At 34.2% G+C, this 22,360-nt stretch overlaps 1 protein-coding gene across 27 annotated transcripts in view; it reads right to left on the bottom strand.

Moving 5' to 3' along the window:
* Positions 1 to 22,360, bottom strand: part of CSPP1 (centrosome and spindle pole associated protein 1) — a 143,011-nt gene that overhangs the window by 47,213 nt on the left and 73,438 nt on the right. For 14 of the 27 annotated variants that reach the window (XR_011966133.1, XM_072604746.1, XM_072604747.1 and 11 more), the window contains 7 exons: positions 16,983 to 17,040; positions 16,189 to 16,230; positions 13,785 to 14,023; positions 9,635 to 9,762; positions 9,133 to 9,211; positions 5,948 to 6,077; positions 3,374 to 3,521 (listed from right to left, as the gene is read on the bottom strand). Coding sequence is in view for 26 of the 27 variants with exons in the window: in XM_072604746.1 (XP_072460847.1) it covers positions 3,374 to 3,521; positions 5,948 to 6,077; positions 9,133 to 9,211; positions 9,635 to 9,762; positions 13,785 to 14,023; positions 16,189 to 16,230; positions 16,983 to 17,040 (824 nt within the window). In the remaining variant the exon portion in view is untranslated. The remainder of the gene's footprint in view (positions 1 to 3,373; positions 3,522 to 5,947; positions 6,078 to 9,132; positions 9,212 to 9,634; positions 9,763 to 13,784; positions 14,024 to 16,188; positions 16,231 to 16,982; positions 17,041 to 22,360) is intronic. The other 13 variants (XM_072604756.1, XM_072604755.1, XM_072604757.1 and 10 more) reach the window with 6 other exon arrangements.

The following is a 22,360-nucleotide window of genomic DNA, read 5'->3' as shown; positions in this document are numbered from 1 at the left end:
AATTTCTTAAAAAGTAAAATTGGTCAACTGGAAAAGGAGGTGCAAAACCTACCTGAAGAAAACAATTCATTAAAAATTACAAATGGGCAAATAGAAGCTAATGATCTTTATGAGGCATCAAGAATCAGTCAAACAAAATATAAAGAACGAAAATACAGAAGAAAATATAAAATACCTCACTGGAAAAACAAGTGACCTGGAAAATAGATCCAGGAGAAATACCCTAAGAATTATTGGTCTACCAAAAAGTCATGATGAAGAAAAGAGCCTGGACAGTATCTTCCAAGAAATCATCAAGAAAAATTATCCCAAAGTCCTAGAACCAGAGGGTAAAATAGTCATCAAAAGAATCCATCAATCATCTCCTGAAAGAGATCCCAAATTGAAAACGCCAAGGAATATTGTACCCAAATTCCAGAATTATCAGGTCAAGAAGACCAGGGCAGAAAATGAAGTCACAGGATGGGAAAAATTCTATTTCTTTGAACAATATGACCTATATGAGCTAAATCACTCCAAATTACATGAAACAAAGTTTTTAATTCCTTTCCCTTTTCTGCTGTCTTACCTTACTTCCCAGTTTATTTTCTACTTTTCTTTTTTCCAAATCTGAACATGTATTTCATCACCCCAAAATTTATATCAACCAAAATTAAGAGATAAAGAGAGAGAATGTTCTTAAGAAATTCAAGGTCTTTCTTGTGATTTAGTAACAGAAACCACCAATACTGGAAGGAAATGGCTGTGTCTGTTAAAGACTGGGCTTTAAAGAGGCAAAACATAGGTCTCTACATTTCTAAAATGATTCAGCAACTCTTGCCAAACATACTCCCAAAGCACAAACTGACTTTTATATTGAAAAATCACTGTATCCTACAAGCAGAGGAGGTTAATTTTGACATCTCATATCAACTACTCTCCTTGTAAGAAAATTTTCTTTGAGGAACTCAGAAAAAATACTCAGTTATAATTAAATTCATTTATAACATAAATGCAAACAGAAATTGAAAGAAAAGTCAAATGCAGAAACTAATACCACTCAAAATATGTCAAGTGCAGCTATGGAAAACCCATAAAGTAGATTTTAAATCTTTCTCCAAATAATCTGTCATCATAAATGAGTTTCCATGGTGGGTGGTAAATTAAATAGTGCCAAATTAAATAGTGCCAAATTATGTCTACTATGGTGTCACAGAATGTGCCCTGGGGGGGCTTTTCTCATTCATTGTTACCTCATTTTAACTAATGTGATCCACATCTCACAGTTACAGGCACTATTGATATAAGAAGCTCTACTTCTAGAAGTGAGGTTAAGTGGCTGATCAAGTGAGAATTATTGTAGTTATTATAACTCTTATTATTATCACTTATTGTCTGTAACTGCATCTCATCTCATTATGGGAGACTTCCCTTAAGCAGAAGAAATATTTCTATTAAGTACAGTTTATAGTAATCATTTTTGCTTACACTTTAAAAATTAATGGATTTCTTTGAAACATTAATAATTTTAATTGTTATAATTTGCCCAATTATATTTGCTTAATAATTTTGCACACTAAACATTCAAGTTTTCTTTCTGAATAACTTCTACAAAGGTTTTGCCATCACCCTAGCTAACACTCAAGGTCATTCAAGGTCAACACTTTTTTTTTTAACATGACCATTATGGGAATTTGTTTTGCTTAATTATGCATATTTTTACAAGGCCACTATCCTTAATTTTCTTTTCAGTAAGGGAGGAGGAAGGGAAAAAAAATAAGTCCTTGTTAATTGAAAAAAAAATTTAACTCAAAACAAATAAATGTTCAACCTACAAGCTTTATATAGATCTTGATTCTTAGACTAGCTTGAAAAAGGCTGGTAGAGCAAAAGGAGCCCTCCCTTCAGTTGGAAGTACTCAAGAAGGCATTGGCAGCATTCACACTCTCCACACTTGCTTTTCATCCAAGCTCCAACCAACTGTAAATATAAACCCTTCCACCAATCCATTGGATAGAATACACATATGATTTGCAAATTGGGTTTTACTATCACTTTTTAGTGAAAGGAAGGTAATTTTTGCCACATAACTTGATTTGGAAAGCATCTGCTAATAAGCTTTGGGGATGAGAGAGCTCAGTTACCTCTCCAACCTTCTGAATTCACCCAAAGGACCTAGAACAACATGGCTTACAATTTTTGAGGTAATAAAATATTTGCTAAAGTTAGAAATGGAAATTATTTATTCTTGGATTTTCAACATTTTACTATTAAATATTTTGTATACCAATGCAGCTAGTAGTTTATAAGAACTGTAAGTATGCCATAATCCTCAAGTTTCTCAACCACTAACAAGTGCAAAAGGGATATTTTATCCTATTACTTGCAGTAGATATTAACTAAAAAGAAGGCTAAGAAGTTCTAAAATGTTTATTCTATTCCAGATTTCTAAAACATGCACAAGGTGATGATGACCGAAGGAAACCTTAGGAGAAGGTGAGTATAGCAATTTTGGAAGTTATTACTTTAAAAAGAATAAATAAGTCAACATTAATATAAATCAAAACAAGAAATAAGCTGGCATCCTTTATTATCCAGGACTCAAACAATTCTCAGATACCCGCAAATAACTCCCATCCCTGACTCATAAAATCAATAATAGTCACAAAAAATTCTCAAATTCTAACCTGGTTTATTATACTTTGGCTTATCATACTAGCTAAAGAATAACAGGCAATTTAAGATTAACATGTTTCTCATTTACTTTAACAGGTACTTTCTAATTGTTTTAGTAATTTTGAGAATCATTTCTCCCTTGTTATATTTCCCATCATAATATTTATTTAAATATTACTCAACTTTCCCTCTAGGTTTTATCTTGTTTCATTTAAGGCTAAAATAATCAGATTGTCTTAAATTTTTATTTCATGTTCAGAAATAAAAACTGAATACTGCAAGCCAACTTCCTATATTATATGAAAACATTTTTTATGCTAGACAATTTCAGTTTCACTACTATACCATGTAATAAATATTACTGTACCAAAGATTTATTAAGACTAGGATTCAAAAAACCCTAATATTCTGAAATAAAAAAATATGAAACAAATTTCTAATAAAACCAACTTTAATTTACCTACCAGTTTACATAAAATTTAATTTTAAAATTAATTGGAAGTTTCTACTCTAATAATATGACCATTTTACAGTTCAGTAGCATTAAGTTACCCTGCTATCCTAAAAAGGAGAACATAAGAATGGCAATAAAATGTATTTACTTAATGAAAGAGAATCAGTTCAGAATAATGTGCCCTCCCTCCTAACTCTCTCCCAAAGTTAAGAGTAGAAAGAATCACATTTTTCCAAGAGAAAAGAAACAAAGAAACCAACATACTTATCAGGTTTCCTCTGGCATCTCTGAGTGGAGCACCCCCTCCACCTTTTCCCCAGGGATTGTAATTTCTCATTTCAGCTTCAAGTTTAGCTTCATATTCTTCTTTTTCCTCTCGCTCTTTCCTCCGTCTTGCTTCTCTTTCCTGTATCTTAACACAATAAACAACAATTTACAATATTGTACTGCCAGTCTGACACAATCAAAATTAGTGATACCATTATTAATTTTACTCCGCTTATCCAAATCACTGCAAAAACAAAACATTAAAACCCTAGCGTTCTTTCTTTCTAAGAGGTATTTAATTCAGAAATACAGCTACCAATTCACAAAATTGCATCATACTGTCATTCATTTCTCCACTACCATGATAATCATTCCCATCTGAGACATCCTCCTTAATTGCAATAGACTACCTATTGAACCTTGTCTGTTCCTCCTGAGGTAGTTTTGTGAAAGCTCTTGGTGTACTCCCTGTCTATCTTCCTCCAACTATACTGCCTTGGAAGTTGAGTAGTTCCTAGATCCTCTCCTCTACACCACTCCTGGAGTTCCTTCCAGTTCAGGGATACCAAAGGCTTCAGAGAGACCCCAATCTTGGAAATAGGTTCAGAAATCAGAGAACCTGGGGACTCAGAGCTACTGCTGGTACTATTTCAGATACCTTATCAATTAAGAAAGGCTATTTGTAGGCTATCTGGTGACCCAAATGACCATCATTTCCATGGCATTAGACCCAAAATACAGAAAAAAAGACATACAGCTTTGGACTTGACAATTTTGTGGGTTTCTTCTCCTTGACTATGTTTATTTGTTACAAGGGCTGTGTTTCCCCCTTTTTAACTGAGAGGGTTAAGAGTAAGGAGGAAAAGGAAGAAAAAGAGGAAAAGAAGCTAGAAATAGTACTGCCAAAAAAATAAAAAGGGCAGGGCCCACTTTGGTTATCTTTAAAAATGCACAGAAGGGAACAGGAAGGCATTTCAGGGGAAAACACAAGCATATTCTAAAAGTAACATTTATTTTATTATATACTGTTTAAAAATCAAGCTTGTACATAACCAGATTTATAGCTTTATATATTCATCCTCTTTTTTGATTATACTTTGTATATGGAAATATTCTCTTTTTTGAAGTATTTATTAAATTCAGCATAATTGTTTTTTAAAGAAACTTTAGGAACACTAAGTGTTCCTGAGTTAGCGACTGCCTGCTTCCCCCTCTCTCTCTCTCTCTGTCTACACACACACACACACACACACACACACACACACACACACACACACACGCGAATAGAATTGCTTGGATAAGTACAGACAAATAGCTCCGAGAAAGCATACATACAAATGAATCCTGGAACCACCACATTCAAAAATAAAACTGTCTACATGAAAGTGGATACATGAAGGTGGAAAGTAGAGGGCACTTGTGGAAAGTAAATATTTAAGAGAATATATAATAAATAATAGCCATCTATCAACTAGCTACTTCTAAATGAGTTACACTATTTAAATCCAGGATTAATATTTTTTAAAATACTGTCAGCAGAACTGTATTTATTTCATCCCTAACATGTCAAATCTTGGAGGTGAACTGCAGTACCTCAATAAAAGTCAAATATCAAGGTTCTTACTCCACTCCCAGGTTCATACTGCTCTAAATTCCATTTCGCCACTCCTCCTGGAAGTTTCTGGCTTCAATCTCCCAAGCTTATTGCTACACTTCCAACCTATTTTATTACCTTATTCTTATGGGCTCTTTCCACCTCGACTGCCCACCCCAGTACTTCTTATGGTTACTGGTTAAGTTAACTTCTTAAACTTTAAATAGATTTTAAAACAGAAGATGGATTGTTTTGTTAGGTAAAGTTAGCTTTTCTTTACATCTTCCCCTTCATTAAATGTTCTGATGTGGGCCAGATTTCTCCTTCTCCCTGATGTTTCCCTTTCCCAGTTCTGCTGCTTACCAGAACAAAACATCAAGGAACCCTCTGATGCCATTCAAATAATCCTGCCCTCTTCATATATAATCTCAGCAGTCCTGCTGCCCTCAGAAATAATGGGTCAACTAAAGTTTAATGTCCCTGGGTAGGATATTCATGTACATTTTAAACATGCTGTTTTTTGGCAGGAAGTTCTATGCTCAACATTAGTTCATCTCATATATTTAATAATAGGCAACCCAGTCTATATGCTAAGATCCTTAATTTTGCCATTATTATGAAACTAGAAAGACTGTTTAAACTGGTCTATCAGTTGGACTATGATTGAATTTTTAACTTAACTATTCTTTAATTTAAAAATCATTTTCTCCTAAAACAAAGCATTGTGTTAAATGCAAGCCTCAGTGAACTTTGATTTCCAAAAGGATAATGTGTTCATTTGCATGAAACAAACTTCAGTGTTGTAAAGTCTAGTTTGCCTAAATACTGGAAATAGTTAAGTCAAAAACACTTAGAGAATTCTTAGCAAATATACAATGCTGACCATGAAAGAAGAGCTTTAGAATACATATGAATTGATTCCATTCTCCCAAATAACTCCCCCATATGTACACTGAAATAGTTATCCTATTTTATACCTGTTGCTGCAAATCATATTGATAAGATTGAACTGATTCCTTTGTAGACCTTGATTTATCTTCAAAAATGAGTCCTCCTGTTCTTGTTCTATCACTCATAGTGCTTAGTTCATTCAAAATATTTTTGTTCCTGTTTGAAACACACAATTAATGTAAATGTATTTAGAAAATTAAAACAAAATGGCCTGTTGAAATAGCATGGAATCTATGGTAAGCTAAAATGGGAAGCCTTTGAGGTGGGCAATAGTGGACTACACAGCAAATATATCATTCTCCAAAAATTCCCTCAGGATGACAAAAGAAATAACTAACAAAAGGCATAGAATGATAAATAAGACTTAATATGTAAACATATTTAGACACAAGGTTCTGTACAGTAAAAAAGAGTATCAATACAATATGCAGGCCAGTTCAAAATGAAGAGATTCTTGAAAAAATATAGAATCTAAAAAGTAGTGAGAGAAAATGTAACACACAGAACCCTTGAACAACAAAATGTTCTGTGAGTTAAACATTGTGTATTACAGAACACATGAGCCTCACAACTTAAAGCAAATCTGACATTTAAAAATTCAAACTTAAAAGAACAAAATAGGGAGTTATCATTTACCAAACAAACAGACTTCACTTTATAAAAATAATTTCAAACATTAAGTTGTAAGATCTGCTGGTGCACTTAAAATATCACTTTATAAAAATTCAATTTTGTAAACTTTTTCAGGAATACATCTCTTGCATAAGGAATATATACATGTATATAAAATCACATTACTCTTCTATTTTTCTGAGTTCTGAATCTTCCCTCACCCAAAAAAAAAACCTTATTTTAGTTAACAAACTAAAATCAATGAGAAATTTTAATATTGAGATGTATTCCTAAAGAAAACCTAAATAAATTCAAAGAAAAATATGTAATTATTTAAAATTACAAAAAAGAAAAGAAAATTCAAAGAAAAGCAATGTTAGCTATGTCATCTTTCTCTTCAGAGCACTCTGAACCTCCTGCTGATAATAACAATCACAGCTGGCATTTATAGCTTATTTTAAAGTTTGCAAAGCTCTTTACAAATATTATTTCATTTTAACTTCATAACAACCCTGAGAGGTAAGTGCTTTCATTATCTCCACTTTACAGATGAAGAGAGTGAAATAGACAGTTAAGTGATTTCTTCAAGGGGCCAGATTTGACCCCTGGTCTTCCTACCTTGAGGTCCAGTACTCTATTAGGACACCTAGCTGCCTGTGGGGAAAGAAAGTCTAAAAGTCCCTTTCCTTCATACTTTTTACATAATCAGTGGATGAAGGCCCCCAAAATAAAACAGCATAAGGCTACTATCAAAATCAGCAAATAAGAACAACAAAACAGATGCAAAACAGTTGAACCTACACTATACTTTAATTTCAAGACAGCTTCTTATGATATCAAGAAGTTTCTGTAGGTATCATCAGAAAACAACTTTATTAAAATATGAGTCATAAAGTAAACTACAATTTTCTGAACTACAACATATGATAGGCAAGTGATACTCAAAGGACACATGTAAACAAGCAGAACAGTACTGGTATGCAGCAAATACAAAAAAATGTAAGAAAATGAAATTTATCAGCAGCTTTCTGGCAGCAGCATTCAGGTATGTGGACGTTCTTAGTCTACAGCACCATTTCTAGTATTCTAAATAAAAACAAGCCTAGAGTGAAGGACAATTGATTTTCTTTGCTTTAAATTCTATTTTCTTGAAAAGACCTTATATCAAACTGACATTCATATTAAAAATTAATCTTCACAGGTATGCTAGGACAAAAGCAAGTAAGATGGTATTCAGGATAAACAGGCTAAGTAAAAAAGCATTTAATTTAGGTTCAAAAAAATAATTTGTTAAAAATTAGCAGAGGATACTTGATTTGTCAATATATAGATGACAAAGATCTAACAGTCTTCACTTAATCACTGGCTTGACATGAAACAATGAACTAATAGCTAGCTTTTTTTTTAGGTTGCTAAAATAAACAATACAATGTAAGATAACACTAAATAAAAGCACAGTGTCCAGTGTTTTCTGAGCTGGTTGGAACCACAGGAAAATTATTAGATACAACTCTAGATATATTTTACTAAAAACTGCAGCATTTTCTTCCATTTTCAAGTCTAAACATAGCTTACAAAGCAACAGTTAAAACAACAATGAGCACTACTTTTTATGCAAATGTTTGAGTTCTAAAATCTCCAAACTACCAATGTAGCTACAACACAAAAAGGTAACCTGACAATCATAAAAATGTGATAGTTAAGGAAGAGTTAATTTTCAAAAAAAATCATCCAAAAATCTCCTACATTGGGGATAGGGAGGATGGGGGAAGGATTGAAGGGAAAAGTAGGAAAGGAAAAAAAATGAAAAAAAATTACTGATATCTAAATCTGTTTTATATTTTCCACTTTCTACCATCCAGCCTACTGGTCAATGCTCATTTGCGGGTTTTAAAAAATATATTAAAATTAAGTGTTATAAGTAAACTTTATGCCTTAAACTAACTATCCACAGAGGATAAATAAAGTGGATAAAGAATGTCTACTACCCAGATTATGATATGGAACTGGATGGTTCAACAGTTCAAAACCTTGACTGACATCAAAGACAGACAATAACCTGCATCCAGAACTGAACAAAAGGAAGACATTGGAATGTCTATTTATAGAAAAACTGTGCAATCTTTATAACGAGCCCAAGCTTCTCCATGGAACAAATGACCAGCTCCTTAATATCAATATTCTTTCAGTGACAGCTACAAGTCATGGAATATTAGCTCCAAAAAACTAAAGTTAGAGTCAGATACCAGGTATGAGTGGGCTGCAACAAATCACCCATGAAAAGCTGCATGAAAGTGCCTCATCATTAGGGAGACTTACTATCAGAAAACGGGGTGAACCAGTTACTCAAGAAAATAAGAATTCCATAGGATGGGAACATGTGAATGGGAACATTAGACAGTGTTCTCAACACAGATCTATCAAAGTATGTTCAAATACACAAACAATATGTTCAAATATGCAAAACAGTCAAACATATATACATATACACACACACACAAACATACATACACATACTAGAAGACTGTACAGGAGAAAGTAGTTAAGAAAGGGTTAATGTATTTAAAATCTCTCCCAAAATTATGTTATATAGACTTACATAATGGGTCCTACTGGTTCAAAAGCATCAGGTCCACTAGCAAAGGTTGGTGGAGGTATTCCTGTCATTCCTGGGTTATCTAAACAAAATAAGATAATATGTAGTCAATCTGAGATATCTATAAAACAAACCAAAAAAAAAAATTTAAGAACACCTAGAGCAAAGGTATATGAAAAAAATCACCAACAAAACAATGATCAAATAACTACAAAATAATTTTAATCATGCTATTCTGCTTTAGCAATTCAAAAGGAAAAAATAATACATTACATTTTCTAAAAACAATTTAAAAGGTGATAAAGTGGTGACTTGTATTGTGCATCACTATGGATTTCAAAATAACATTTTTTTAAAATAGCTAACAAGATAATACAAATTACATTTCTTATTTAAACACTTTTCAGAAATCTATCTTTTCATATTTTCCACCAAGAAACCAAGTTTCTTATCTGAACCAATAGGTAATATACATTAATTAATAATTAATATAGCATTAACTTACAATATACAAGACTGGGATCCAAAGGATTCCTGGCCCCATAAAAATAGTATGCTTCATCATAAGGTGTTCGATAGTTGAGCAAAGATGGTGCAGGTGGAGGGGGTAAGGGTGGAGGTAGAGATGTAATTCTATATCAAAATAAAGTCAGAAAATTCACTTTGCATTTCATTGTATAAGGTCCCTATAAATACAGCAGAATTTTATCATTCAATATAGCAAATATTCAACATATTTACTATACAACAAGTCCTAATATAATACAGATTTAAGTGTAATTGGAATAAGAAATTAAATCCCTTCATTTGAGGCATATATTGATTTAAAAAGTAACTTAGATGGATTTAGTTAGGACTCAAATGCAGATTTAATTTTTTTTAATTTTTACTCAGATTCAAGAGAACAAGATTTATATTATGACACTTAGGTCCTTTCACTTCTAAATATGTGAACCCACAAAGAAAATCATGAATGAATTTCCTTTCAAAACATTATTTAGTGGAAAGTAGAAAGTTATCCCCTTCTTCTAAAAGAGGCCTGTTAACCTAAGCCCCTTAAGTAAATGTTTTTATGCAACCAAAATAAAGCAACGCTCACAATTACAAACAAAAACCAAAAACCCACCTGCAAAGTATAGCTAGTCTTAATTTAACCTCCAGTTAAACAACATGAATTTGATAGTACTTGCCAAAATACAAGATTTATAGCACTTTATATATGAGATCTTTAGAAAAACTCAACCGATACAATACTACATTCTAAGTTGAAAATAACTTGAACGCTATCTTCAAAACAAAGAAGATAAAGCCATCTGTTAAATCATGTATGATAAAAAGACACTCGTGATTTATGGTTGTAGCAGCAGTAGTGAGAAAGATTAAAAAAAGGAAAAATGATGGTGGGGTGAGGGGTGCCGGGAGAGAAAACCCTGTCCCCTACCATCAATGTACTCCAAGATTCAGTACTGGATATAAATAGTGTTCTGATGCCATCACAAGACACCTATCATCATTCCTCCTTTGCCCTCCTTTGTCCACGTTCCTTCTACCACAAATGGAAAGAGAAAGAAAAAGTTCAGGCCAAGAGGGAGAAAGCTTGAAGGGACAGAAAGTGAGGTGGAAGAGAAGGGAGTATAAGACAAGAAGGGGTGAGAGAAAAGGAAAATAGAGAAGGGATGAGAAAGAAGAAAAAGGAGGGAACTGGTAAAGGGAAAGGAGGAACTTGTAAAAGAAGGAAAACTTATTTGACATTTTTTCATACTACTACTACTCATTCTCCTTTTCATGGTTCCAGAAGCCTTCCAACCACATTCTTATTCAGATGTGTACTCACATCTGAACAACACATACCTAACCATACATATACTCACATCCATCCCATTCACACTTGCGTGTGTGTGTGTGTGTGTAATGTGTATATGTATTGGTGCATCTGTATGCCCATATGCATCCCCATACATGAACACTCACGTTTCCCCTACCAACAGTTCCCCTTGGTACACTCATCATTCCATGTCTCCAAGTCCCTCCCAAATATACAATGCACCTGTATCTCCCACATAAGTTCCACTCATATCTCAGATATATATTCCCTGATATATCCATCTCCCACACATACATCTCCATATGTCCACCATATATATCCCTCCATGTCCCCACATATACTTCTCTTACACCTACAACTCTCCCATAGATATATCACCATGTTACTTTTAGATATCTTCCCAAATACAGATCTTCTCCATGTGCCTATCACTCACCCATGTTCCCCACATATACACACATACCCTAACATATATAATGTCCAGTGCTCCTCCCCCACTAACAAGTAAATGGTACTTTGGTAACATTTTATCATCCATCATACCATTTGGAAGGAAGTGACCATCACTATTTTACAGGAAAAAATGAAAACTCTTGACTTGAAGAATCAGTTGTATAGAATCTTTACTCCCAATTCTTAGGGCAGCTCTATATAGAGGAATGAGAATGTGGTCACTCTGGAGACCCATCTCTAGTAAGGTATATCTTTCTACACTCATGTAACTCTCCATTTCCTTCATATACATGTATTAAACATACTCATGAACTCACACAGTGCAGTCTAAACTCAAAGAAACAAAAATATGTATACAAAAGTCTACAAGCATATATATATATACACACACACATACATACATACACAAAAATATATGCATATGCATACAAATATACACACAAAAATTACAGTCACAAACACAAACATAAATACAGATTTACAGGAGATTATTCACCTTACTTAGGGAGATTTTGCTTTACAGAAGCATTCTCAACTAAGAAGCTATCCTAGTGGGAGTATAAGATTATTCAACTTCTCAAAATTTTATTGATATATAACTTTTTAGGAACATGTTTGTTATCTGCAATGGAATATTAGCATATTCTTCTTTTTGAAGTAGGAGAGATGTATAGGTCTATTCTAGCCAAAATCCAAATAAAGATTAGCTAGATTATTTACATGCTTTCCCACCTTCAACTAGATCTGCAAATGAGATAATTCACTTTTCAAGGCAGTAAACCACAAAGGCTAAAAAAAAGGGGGGGGGGGGGGGGGACAGGGGAGTTTTAGAGACAAGGATGAAGGAGCTAATTTCAAAAATGATATGTTGACATAATCCATGGTATTTAATGTATACGGTGTCCTAAACATCTTGGTGAAGTTTTAAACTTTACTTATGCTTCACTAAGACTTTTGGAACACCTTGAATTTAAGGTCTTTGGAAGCACTGAAATAGGATATCTCATACTTTCTCTACTCTTCTCTCTAGATCCATAAGAAGTTTTTTAAGAGAAAAGGGGAAAAACATCCATTTACTTTGCTTCTTCAGAAATCCCTTTCTGGTCAGTCTGCCTGTCTGTGTTCATCCTTCATTTTCAAAGAAGACCATGACATCAGAGAAATGATGACGTGACTTGCACTTGACATTGTTTTGAATGAGGGTGCAATGTCACCAGCCTCACTTTCCCTTCCTGAGTCCTCTGGATCCAGTGACCAGATATTCATCAGGATGACTGGAGACGGCCCAGGATGCAATGGGAGACCTTGGCCTATTTAGGCATTCACTTAGAGTGAGGTAAGGCAAATCAGTGAATAATCCTCTCTAAGAAGCAATCAGGGAAGAGCCCCTGTAGTGAGCAAAAGAAAAAAATAAGTAAATCAAGCTGGTACAGCCTAGCTGACTCTCTCAAGCTATTTACTTCAAAATGATTGGAAGGACCAATGAGACACTGGTGATTCCTTCAGAAGTATGTCTTTTACACATTTCACTAGTCATCTAATCTCTCCTTTCCCTCTGTCTTGCCTTTTCAACCAATTATCTACAACGCAGCAAAGTAGCTAATATACAGGACATTAAGGCAATGAATAAAGTCTCTTTTTAGCCTCTTTGGAATTTTATGAACTGTATTTAATTTTATAAACTATATATCAATGTTATTATCCAACCTGTCATTAAAAGAATAAGATCTGCCAACAGGCAGTACAGCGCAGGAAATATCGAAATTAACAGCATCTTTGAAATGAAGAAAAAAATACTTTATGGATAGGATAGTGACAGTATGAAGAATAATTATAGCACAGGCCACAGGAACAGACAGCACAGGAAGGATGCATAGTACGTTACATTTATGGATCTCAAGTAATGAATATGATTAATTCTTTAAGCCTTAGCGTAATATACAATTTATACAAGATCTACAGTCTGAAAGCTTATTATAATTGAGGCGTACCTTAGACGTTCAAATTTTCTAAGGCCTAACTTGCCATAGAAAAGTAGCTAAAGACAGACACCAGTTAGAATGATTCATGTGTAAAAGACAAAGCCACAGTGGATTTTTTTCCTAAGAAATTAGAGGAAATATTCAATGTTTGCCAAGTGGAAATTTCTAAGACTAGTAACACAGTATAGTTTACATATTTCCAAAGGAATTCATCTAAAAGGAATGAAAAATGTTTAATAATTTTTCTTGATTTCACAAAGTCAGAACTAAAGATAACAAAGTCAAATGGTACAACTGAAGAAATCATTTGAAAGAACTTGACAGTTCTCTAAGGATAGCAATTTCTTCATGATTAAAGTCACAAATTCATCTAAATGTCAAAAATAATCGCTTACCTAATTCCTAAAAAGAAAAACATTATAAACAAGCACCTGGATGACATCATTTCACCAAGGGTGGTGTTGATCCCTTGGTTAAAGTCTTCACTTAAAGGAGGCCTAGACAGGTCAGATAAGGCAGGAAGAGGTGTCTGGAAAGCTACTTTGGGCCTTTCCGGTGGAATCTTCTCTTCAAAAAGTGAAAACTTCTTTTCAAAGTATCTTGGGCTCATACCTAACTGTTTTAGTCTATCAGGCTAAAAGAAAGAAAAATAAATGATTATTCTGTAAATTCATTGATAGTAATGACTGGAAGGGGTTTCAAGAGATAATCATCCCTAACCCTAGTAATATAATAATTAAATAACCCAAAAATCCTTCAGTCAAGTAAAGTGTTATTTCATCACTTCATAGATAAGGAAACTAAAGCCCACAAAGACTGAGTGAATGAAAAGACCTGACAAAAAAATAAAAGTACACTTGGGATACTGGGGAGGAAGGGAGCACATTTCCCTGGGCATCAGAATACTAACACAAACAACTTATACTCATTGAGTGCTTCAAGGTTTACAGAAGCCTTTCCTCACAACACATGGCCTGAATGTGACATCAGAAGCCATGGGGCTGGGCATTTTCACCACTGACTAGCCTTGTTACCACAGGCAGGTTCATCATTTACCCTCTCTAAACCTTGCTTTCTCCATCTGTAAAATAATGGGGGCAGCTAGGTGGTGCTAGGCCTGGAGTCTGAAAGACTCATCTTCCTGAGTTCAAATGTGGCCTCAGACATTTCCTAACTGCATGACTCTGGGCAAGTCACTTAACCCTTTTGTCTCAGTTTTCACTTCTGAAAAAGGAGCTCAAGAAGGAGAGAGCAAACAGCTACAGTATTTTTGTCAAGAAATCCCTACTTGGGGTCACAAAGAGCCTGCCACAACTGAACAACAACAAAAATAATAACACACCACCTGTGTCCTAGGGATGCGTTGAGAAAAGGGCTGTATAAACTATGAAGGCTATTTAATATTAGCCATTATTATTACTATTCTGAATTTTATATCCTTTTTAAGAGTAGCTCACCAAAGGTAACATCAATATTATTTAAACATTATCAAAGTGTCTTATATTTATTTCTCCTATTTAATCCAAAACCATCTGGATTTTGTCCAAAGAGGAAAAAGTGTAAAGATCTTCAAACTCCAAAACAACATTATATGTAAGCATACTGCTATGCCAACCACAAACTTCATTCTATCATGCCTATATACACATGTACACTTATACTAAATTGGTTTCAAAACCTTTCTTTATAGCAAACAGTCTCAAAAGTCAATGAGACTTAACTTGTCAACAGTTAAGATACAAATGGATAAAGTGACACCTTGTCACTGGAGCCTCCTCCATATTTGCTTCAGGAACCATTGCCTTTCTCAATCTCTGTAATACCAGAAATCTTCTTTAGAAGGTAAGAATGGCTTGGCCTTCAACGATGTCCTTATCTCTTATTTTGTACATCTCCCTCAGGGGTACAAAGAGGCTCAAAGATCATACTAGATGGGAAGGATCCTCATAAAAACTCGGGGTTCAAAAGCCTTAGAGGAATTTAGCAACCAGAACCGCTACTTCAGGTACACTATGGAATAAATATGATTTTGTGGGCTGCCTTAGAAATCTCTCTAATATCTACAAACATTATTTCTCTATATACAATCTCTACATTCTCTTCTAGCTTTGAAATGTCAGCATGCTATGAGTTTTTCGGGGAAATGTGTTCCATATTCCAAACAACTGGCTAACTATGAACATAACCTATCTCAAGTAAGCAAATGTCTATAACTTTAAAAGCATATGAAGAAAGGAATTTCAACCTACCATCACATTCTTTCCTACTAAGATGCACTTAGTTTTGGGTATTGAGATAAAATCCCAATTATCTGTGCTAAGAAATGGGAACAAGAGACCACAAGTCTTGATCACAAGTAATTTATATTTATCCCTGATTTTTTTTATTTCATTTAATGTCTTTTTGCAGCATATTTAGCTCTCTAATAATGATTAGGGCTAAAGTTAAAATGAGTTTTGCATTTTCTGAGTACACATATGCTAGCTTCATGAAAAGGCCATCCAAAAGCATACTAGGTGACCAGGGAAAAATAGTGCAACATTGAAAATGTGAAGAAAAAAAAATATATAATTTGCACATAATCAAAAATTAACCAATATGAGTAATTTTATCCTAAGTTGCTTTGTTCTTTTTAAGCCTAAACTTTTTATAAACTTCCTTTTTTCTTTTTTTTAAAATACTTTTGGTCACATACCACAATACAAAACATAAACTGAAAGATCAAATGTTCCTTTCAGCAAATAAATACCACATATTCAACTAGATAAAAACAGCATTTCAGATAAGAGAAATAATTACCTCCTTTTTACTTAGCTGCAATGACGTTAGTAATCCATTCTGCTTATAATGAGAATTGCAAAAGTGAAGTACAAATAAGATTGTTACTTTCACATCATTTTAATTTTTACAACATTTACTAAAATATATTTATCAAAAGAAAAAGAGAAAGTTTCTTACATAAAGAGAAAAGTTTCCTTACAAAATATTCAAGTTTGAAAGTTAACCAAGATATGGTAGATAAAGTGTTATCTTCTGTTGTACATTAAGATAACATTGTCTTGGTACATATTTCTTTTAGTACACTATCATAATGTATTTGAGAAAAGCAAAGTTAATTTTGTATTAAAATTAGAATCATGATCTAAAGAAAATGTTTTCTTAGGAAAATGAAGAACTACTAACAACTGACTTTTTAGTCTTGTTTTATAAAACATGAACTGAGGCTGGATACTTATTATTCTTATTATAAGAATAAGAAACGCAAGATGAGCAAATTTAGAGACTCCATCCCAGATGTTCACATGGACTATCTGTGCCTTAACTGTGGTAGGACATTCTGAGCTTATATTGGTCTGATTAGACACAGTTGGACACACTGAAACTTGACCCTCATGATGTCATTTTGGTCCTCTTTGAGGACCAAATAACCAAAGGCACATCTTACATTTTCTCAAGATTCTTTTTTTTTATGATTCTTTTTTCCTCCTTTATTTTCCCCACTAAATTTTATTTTAAGCATGGCTACACCTTTCATAGAAAAAGATCCATTTAAATGAAAAGTTATACATTATAATGAAACCATAAATTCTCACCGATTTCTCAGGGTCAATTTCTCCAGTAGCTGCGACACTGAGTTCTTGTTCTTTTTCTCTAAATGAAATATATTAGAAAAACAAAGTTTAAATAAGTGTCACAATAACCACTATAAGGGATGCAAATCTATATGTCACTAAATAGTAGAATTACTAATTACAAGCAATTTTTATATATAGTTCACCTCTCCAATAACACCCACTACCCAACTACCAAAATTAACTTCCAATGCACAGTTCCGATCACTCTCCTACTCAAAATTCTTAGTGATTCCTTATTTTATTGCCTGTAGAATAAAACGCAAATTCCTTAGCCTAGCACAGACAACCTTCCATAATTTAGATCCTAGCTACCTTTTCAGTTTTATTTTGCAGCACTCCTCCCTTCTCTCCTTTTTTCAGGTACTTTCTATTACAGCAAACATGAATAATAAGCTGTTTTCCCAAATTTAAAATGCCATCTCTACCCCAACTGATGACCCCACACTCTTGCAAAGTCTCCCTCCTCTCCATATTCAAGAATTTTCTCTTCCTTCAAAGGTTTTTTCTCCAATATTCCCTCTTTTCCAAAAAGTAATCTTTCATCAGTCAAATTATTCATGAGTACTTTACCTTGACCTCTCCTCCATGCTTATCACTGTGCTTTTTCATCATAATGTTTCTTATATACATGTAATATCTTCCTAGGAGAATAGAAACTCCCTAATGGCAGGAATGGCGTCAGTTTTCTTTTTTATCTCTGTACTCCCAATAACTTTATGTAATAGGCACTTAATAAATGTTCGTTGAATTGGCTATAAACAATCTTAAGCAATTTTAATTACCACTGATCACAGTAAACTAGGGCAGAGAAAAAAACTCACTCCTGAGTAATTTCGTGTTTGAGTGTGTGTGTGTGTGTGTGTGTGTGTGTGTGTGTGCGTCTGTCCAACAAATGCGCTATGATAACTCTGACTAAGCAGCCTTCATAGCACAAATTACACAAGTAAAAAAAAATCCTCTATTCACAAGGCAAAAAAATCTATTTCATTTTTTGAAAACTTCCATTCTCCCTTTGCAAAGAAAGATGAGCAATGCAGAATTTAATTCATTATAAGCCAGCATGTATTAAGTGCTGACTCTGTTCAAGACATTGCCCTATAAAGACTATGTCCTGGACTCTCAAGAAACTAGTAATCAATCAATCAAAAAATATTTCTTAACTGCCTAATGTGTATCAGATATATTACTATACCCTAGGGATATAAATTAATCAACCAATCAATCAATAAACATTTATTAAGTGCTAGGTGCTAGAAATGCAAACATAAAAGAATGAAACAACTCCCACTCTCAAGAAGCATATATTCTAATATGGGAGAACCAGTGTACAAATATATATACAGGATAAATACAAAAGGAATAAAGTAATCTCTGCCCTCAAGGAGTTTATATTTTAAAAGGAATACAATATGTACTGAGGGAGAGTGAGAGGGAAGGTAGGACAGAGACTAGCCAGGAAAGTTAGAAAAGAAGTCATAAAGGAGGAGGCACTGTATCAGAGCTGAACTTTAAAGAAACTAGGAATTCCAAGAGGCAGAAGGGAGGAATTCAAGTATTCGAGGTATGAAGAAAAATCCAGGCAAAGGTCCAGACATGGGAAATTCAATGATGTATTTAAGGAATGGGAAGAAAGCAAGTTTGGCTACAGAGTGTACGGAGCAAAGAAATATAAAACAAACACGGAAAAGTAGCCAAGTATGAAGGACCCTAAAACACCAAAAAAAAAAAAGTTTATATTTGATCCTACAAGTAAGAGGGAGCCACTGCAATTTACTGAGGGAGTCACATGATCAGGCCTGTACTTTGGGAACATCACTTTGACAGATGGATAGAAGAGAGGAAACCTGAAAAGGGTAGAATAAAAGGCCACTGAAATAATCCAGACAAGAAGTAATAAAAGCCTGAAATAGGATGGTGACCATGTAAACAGGAAGAAGGAAATGGAGGTGAGAGATTTCAAACAGCAAAACCAAAAAGATTTGGCAACTGATTGGATATCTGGAGCTAGGGAAGAGTGAGAAGTCAAGGATGACTCTGAGTTGATGAGCCTGAGGAACAGTTGGTGCAGTGAATAGACCCCTGGGCCTGGAGTCAGAAAAACTTGAGTTCATACTTGGCCTCAGACACTTACTACCTGTGTCACCCTGAACAAGTCTTTCAATTACTCTGTCTACCTCAGCTTCCACAACTATAAAATGGGGATAAAAAAGCACCCACCTCCTAGGGTTTTTGTGAAGATCAAAAGAGCTAATATTTATAAAGTGATTAGTACAGTTCACGGCACATAGTAGGCACTTAATAAATGCTTGTTTCCTTCCTTCCTATAAGGATAAGGATGCCTTAGGAAGCAGGAAGGAGAAATAGATGATGAGGTTGTTTTTTGACATGATGAGTTTGAAATGTCTGTAAGATATCCAGTTAAAAATGTCTGACAGGCAGTTAATGATATGGAAGTGGAGAAAAAAGAACGAGATTAGGATTAGATATATAGGTATGTCATAGAGATAGCAACTGAATGCATGGGAACGGATGGGGTCTCCAAAAAATAAAAAGTTGGGAGAGAAGAAGACAGTCCTAGACCTATGCACAATGAAGGGGCAGAGGATGCATGATGACTTAACAAAGGAGGCTGAAGAGTGGTCAGACAGGGAAGAGGACCAAGAAAGAGTAGGGTCGTAAAGAACCAGAGAGGATAGAGCAGCCAGGAAGAAAGGAGAGAAATGTAGTACACAAATAGCTATACTAAAAGTTAGGCTAGGAAAGGCCAATGAGGCATGAAAAATTCAAAGCCTCTCCAGAGTTAGAAGGGATCTAAGAGACCATCTAGTCCTACCTGAGCCAGAAGAAGAACTTCTATTCCATATCTGCAGGAATACCTTCAGCAAGAGGGAAAACTACCACCTCTAAAAGCAGACTGTTCATTTTGGGGTATTTCTAACTCTAAGGAAGTTTTTCCTTAAACCAAACTTAAATCTATTTCTATATAACTGCCAACTAAGGCTCCAAATTCTGCCCACTGAGACCAGTTTGAACGAGTATTATATCTCTCGATGACAGACCTTCAAATAATTGAAGACAGCTCTCATGTTTCAATTAATAACTGTATGGTTGTGTTTAGAGCCCCCTCACTCCATCAAGGTGACCCTCCTCTGGACACATTACATACAGTCAATTTCTTTTCTCAAATCTTACTCTCAGAAGTGAACACAATATTCCACATGTGGTATGACCAAGTCTACACTCTCCTACATTTGATAGTAAAGGGAAGCTTCCCAGAAGAGGATGTCCCAGAAATACACCTTGAAAGAAGATGAGAGTGTCAGCAGCTACAACTACAGAGGAAGGCTACCACTGGAAAGTAGGATATACAATTTCAGAGTCAGAGAAGAATGGATTTGAATTAACGAATGGTAAATTAAGGAATGGGTTTGGATTAAGGAACAGCTTGGTTGGAACACAGAATATGTGGAATGCAAAATTAGGCTGCAAAGCTCCTAGGTAAGATGTAGAACAGGTGTGGGCTTGAAAGTCACTTTATTTAGTGTGCTTCTATGGAAACCTACTAAAGAATCCTATTTATAGGTACCATATATTCAAATTAAAGTGACTTCATAATAAAATATTTCTAATTATGGTACCTTCGATACATTTCTTAAATCCCTACATAACCTGATTCAAAGATATCTTTAATCTTCTAAGAATCATTCTAATAATCATTTAACAAAAGGTATAATTGTTACTAATAATCATCCTTCAAAAACAGAAATAGGCATCTTGTAATGAAGTACAAACATTGAAAGAATAAAATTAGTTCTCAAACTCCTTAAAGCAAAGATCATCATCCACCCTGACCACCTATCCCACAATGTACACATATATATGTGAGCATATATAGATATAGATATATAAAACTTATATTCTACTAGCTTTTCTTATTCAAGACAGCTTGGTAACACTAATGATCCTCTAATGTAAATACTCTCCGGTAAAGCCTAATTAATAAGAAAAATACTCTTTGAGGAATACAAAAATTTTTCTACTCGTTCGCTTACCATAAATTTTCTCCATTTGTTACTGTATTTGCATATATTAGATATTAGAGTAATCCATTTGATTGTGAGCTCCTTGAGGGCAAAGACTGTTTTTTACCTCTTTTGTATTCCCAGAGTTTGGCATGGTGACTGACACATAATAGGTACTTAAATTTTTATTAATATTGCTTATAATAATGCTAATTACTGAGAAGCAGCATGGGACAGAGTAGAAAGAGCCAGATTAGAGGACTTTTGTTCAAATCCTGCCACTATTATTATTTCCAAACTGGGACAGGCCAGTTAAGCTTTCGGGGTCTCAGTCTACCCATTCAAAAAATAAAAGGATTGGACAAGATGACCTTTGAAGTACTGTCCAGCTCTAATCTATGATCTATCTGTAACTATGGATACAGATATAGATAGATACAGATAATATACATACCCAAATACACAGAGAGTGCAAGAGAATGAAACAGTGAGAATGAGAGTGAATAATATTTCTTTTTTTATGTCTAAGAGAATAAAATTTATTTTGCTTATCCCTAGAAAAGAAACTATGGATAGGTAGATTTTTTTTTTTTAAATCTATATGAAAATAGCAACATGAAGACAATACTCTAAAGCTGTAAAATATCTACATGGAATAAACACACTTCCCCATGTCTACTTTTGTAACTTTTTTCACTAAGAACAAGAAAATTCTTATTAAGTAATCTCCCTACTATACTTGATTGATTTTCATATTGAAAAATGGCAGACAGGTAATTTTAAAAATGCTAAGTAACATATAGGGGGAAAGCCATGGTAATGAGGAACAGCATTAATTAAACATACTCAAATTGCTGCCAAACTATAAGAATAATTTTTACATTTATGGAATCAGAGAGAGGTAACCATTGGGTAGTGGACAGAAAGTAAGACTGAGAAGGAAGACCTGGATTCAATTCCTGTCTTTGACATATACCAGCTGTGAAAGTCAATCACCTTCCAGTTCTCTAAGACTACAAATTATACAGAAGTGCCAATCAGTACTGGTAGAAAGAGTTTCTTTACCCAGGAGTTCCTTACAGCAGTGAAACCTTAGGTCCAATTCCAGCCCCAGGAAATCACAGAATAAGAGAATGTTAAAGCTAGAAAGGATCTTAAGGGAATTCATCTAACATTATCATTTTCCAAATGAGTTTAGTGAGACTCAGAGAAACCAATAAGCATCTCATTTAAAAGGTAACATGATACACTAAGGCAGAACATTGAACTTCAAGTTAGAGGAACCATGCTCAGCTAATGGCAATCTGTGTAACT

Source organism: Notamacropus eugenii, chromosome 4 (assembly GCF_028372415.1).
Source record: "Notamacropus eugenii isolate mMacEug1 chromosome 4, mMacEug1.pri_v2, whole genome shotgun sequence".
Taxonomy (NCBI): Eukaryota; Metazoa; Chordata; class Mammalia; order Diprotodontia; family Macropodidae; genus Notamacropus; species Notamacropus eugenii.
This window is presented reverse-complemented; position numbering and strand designations above follow the sequence as displayed.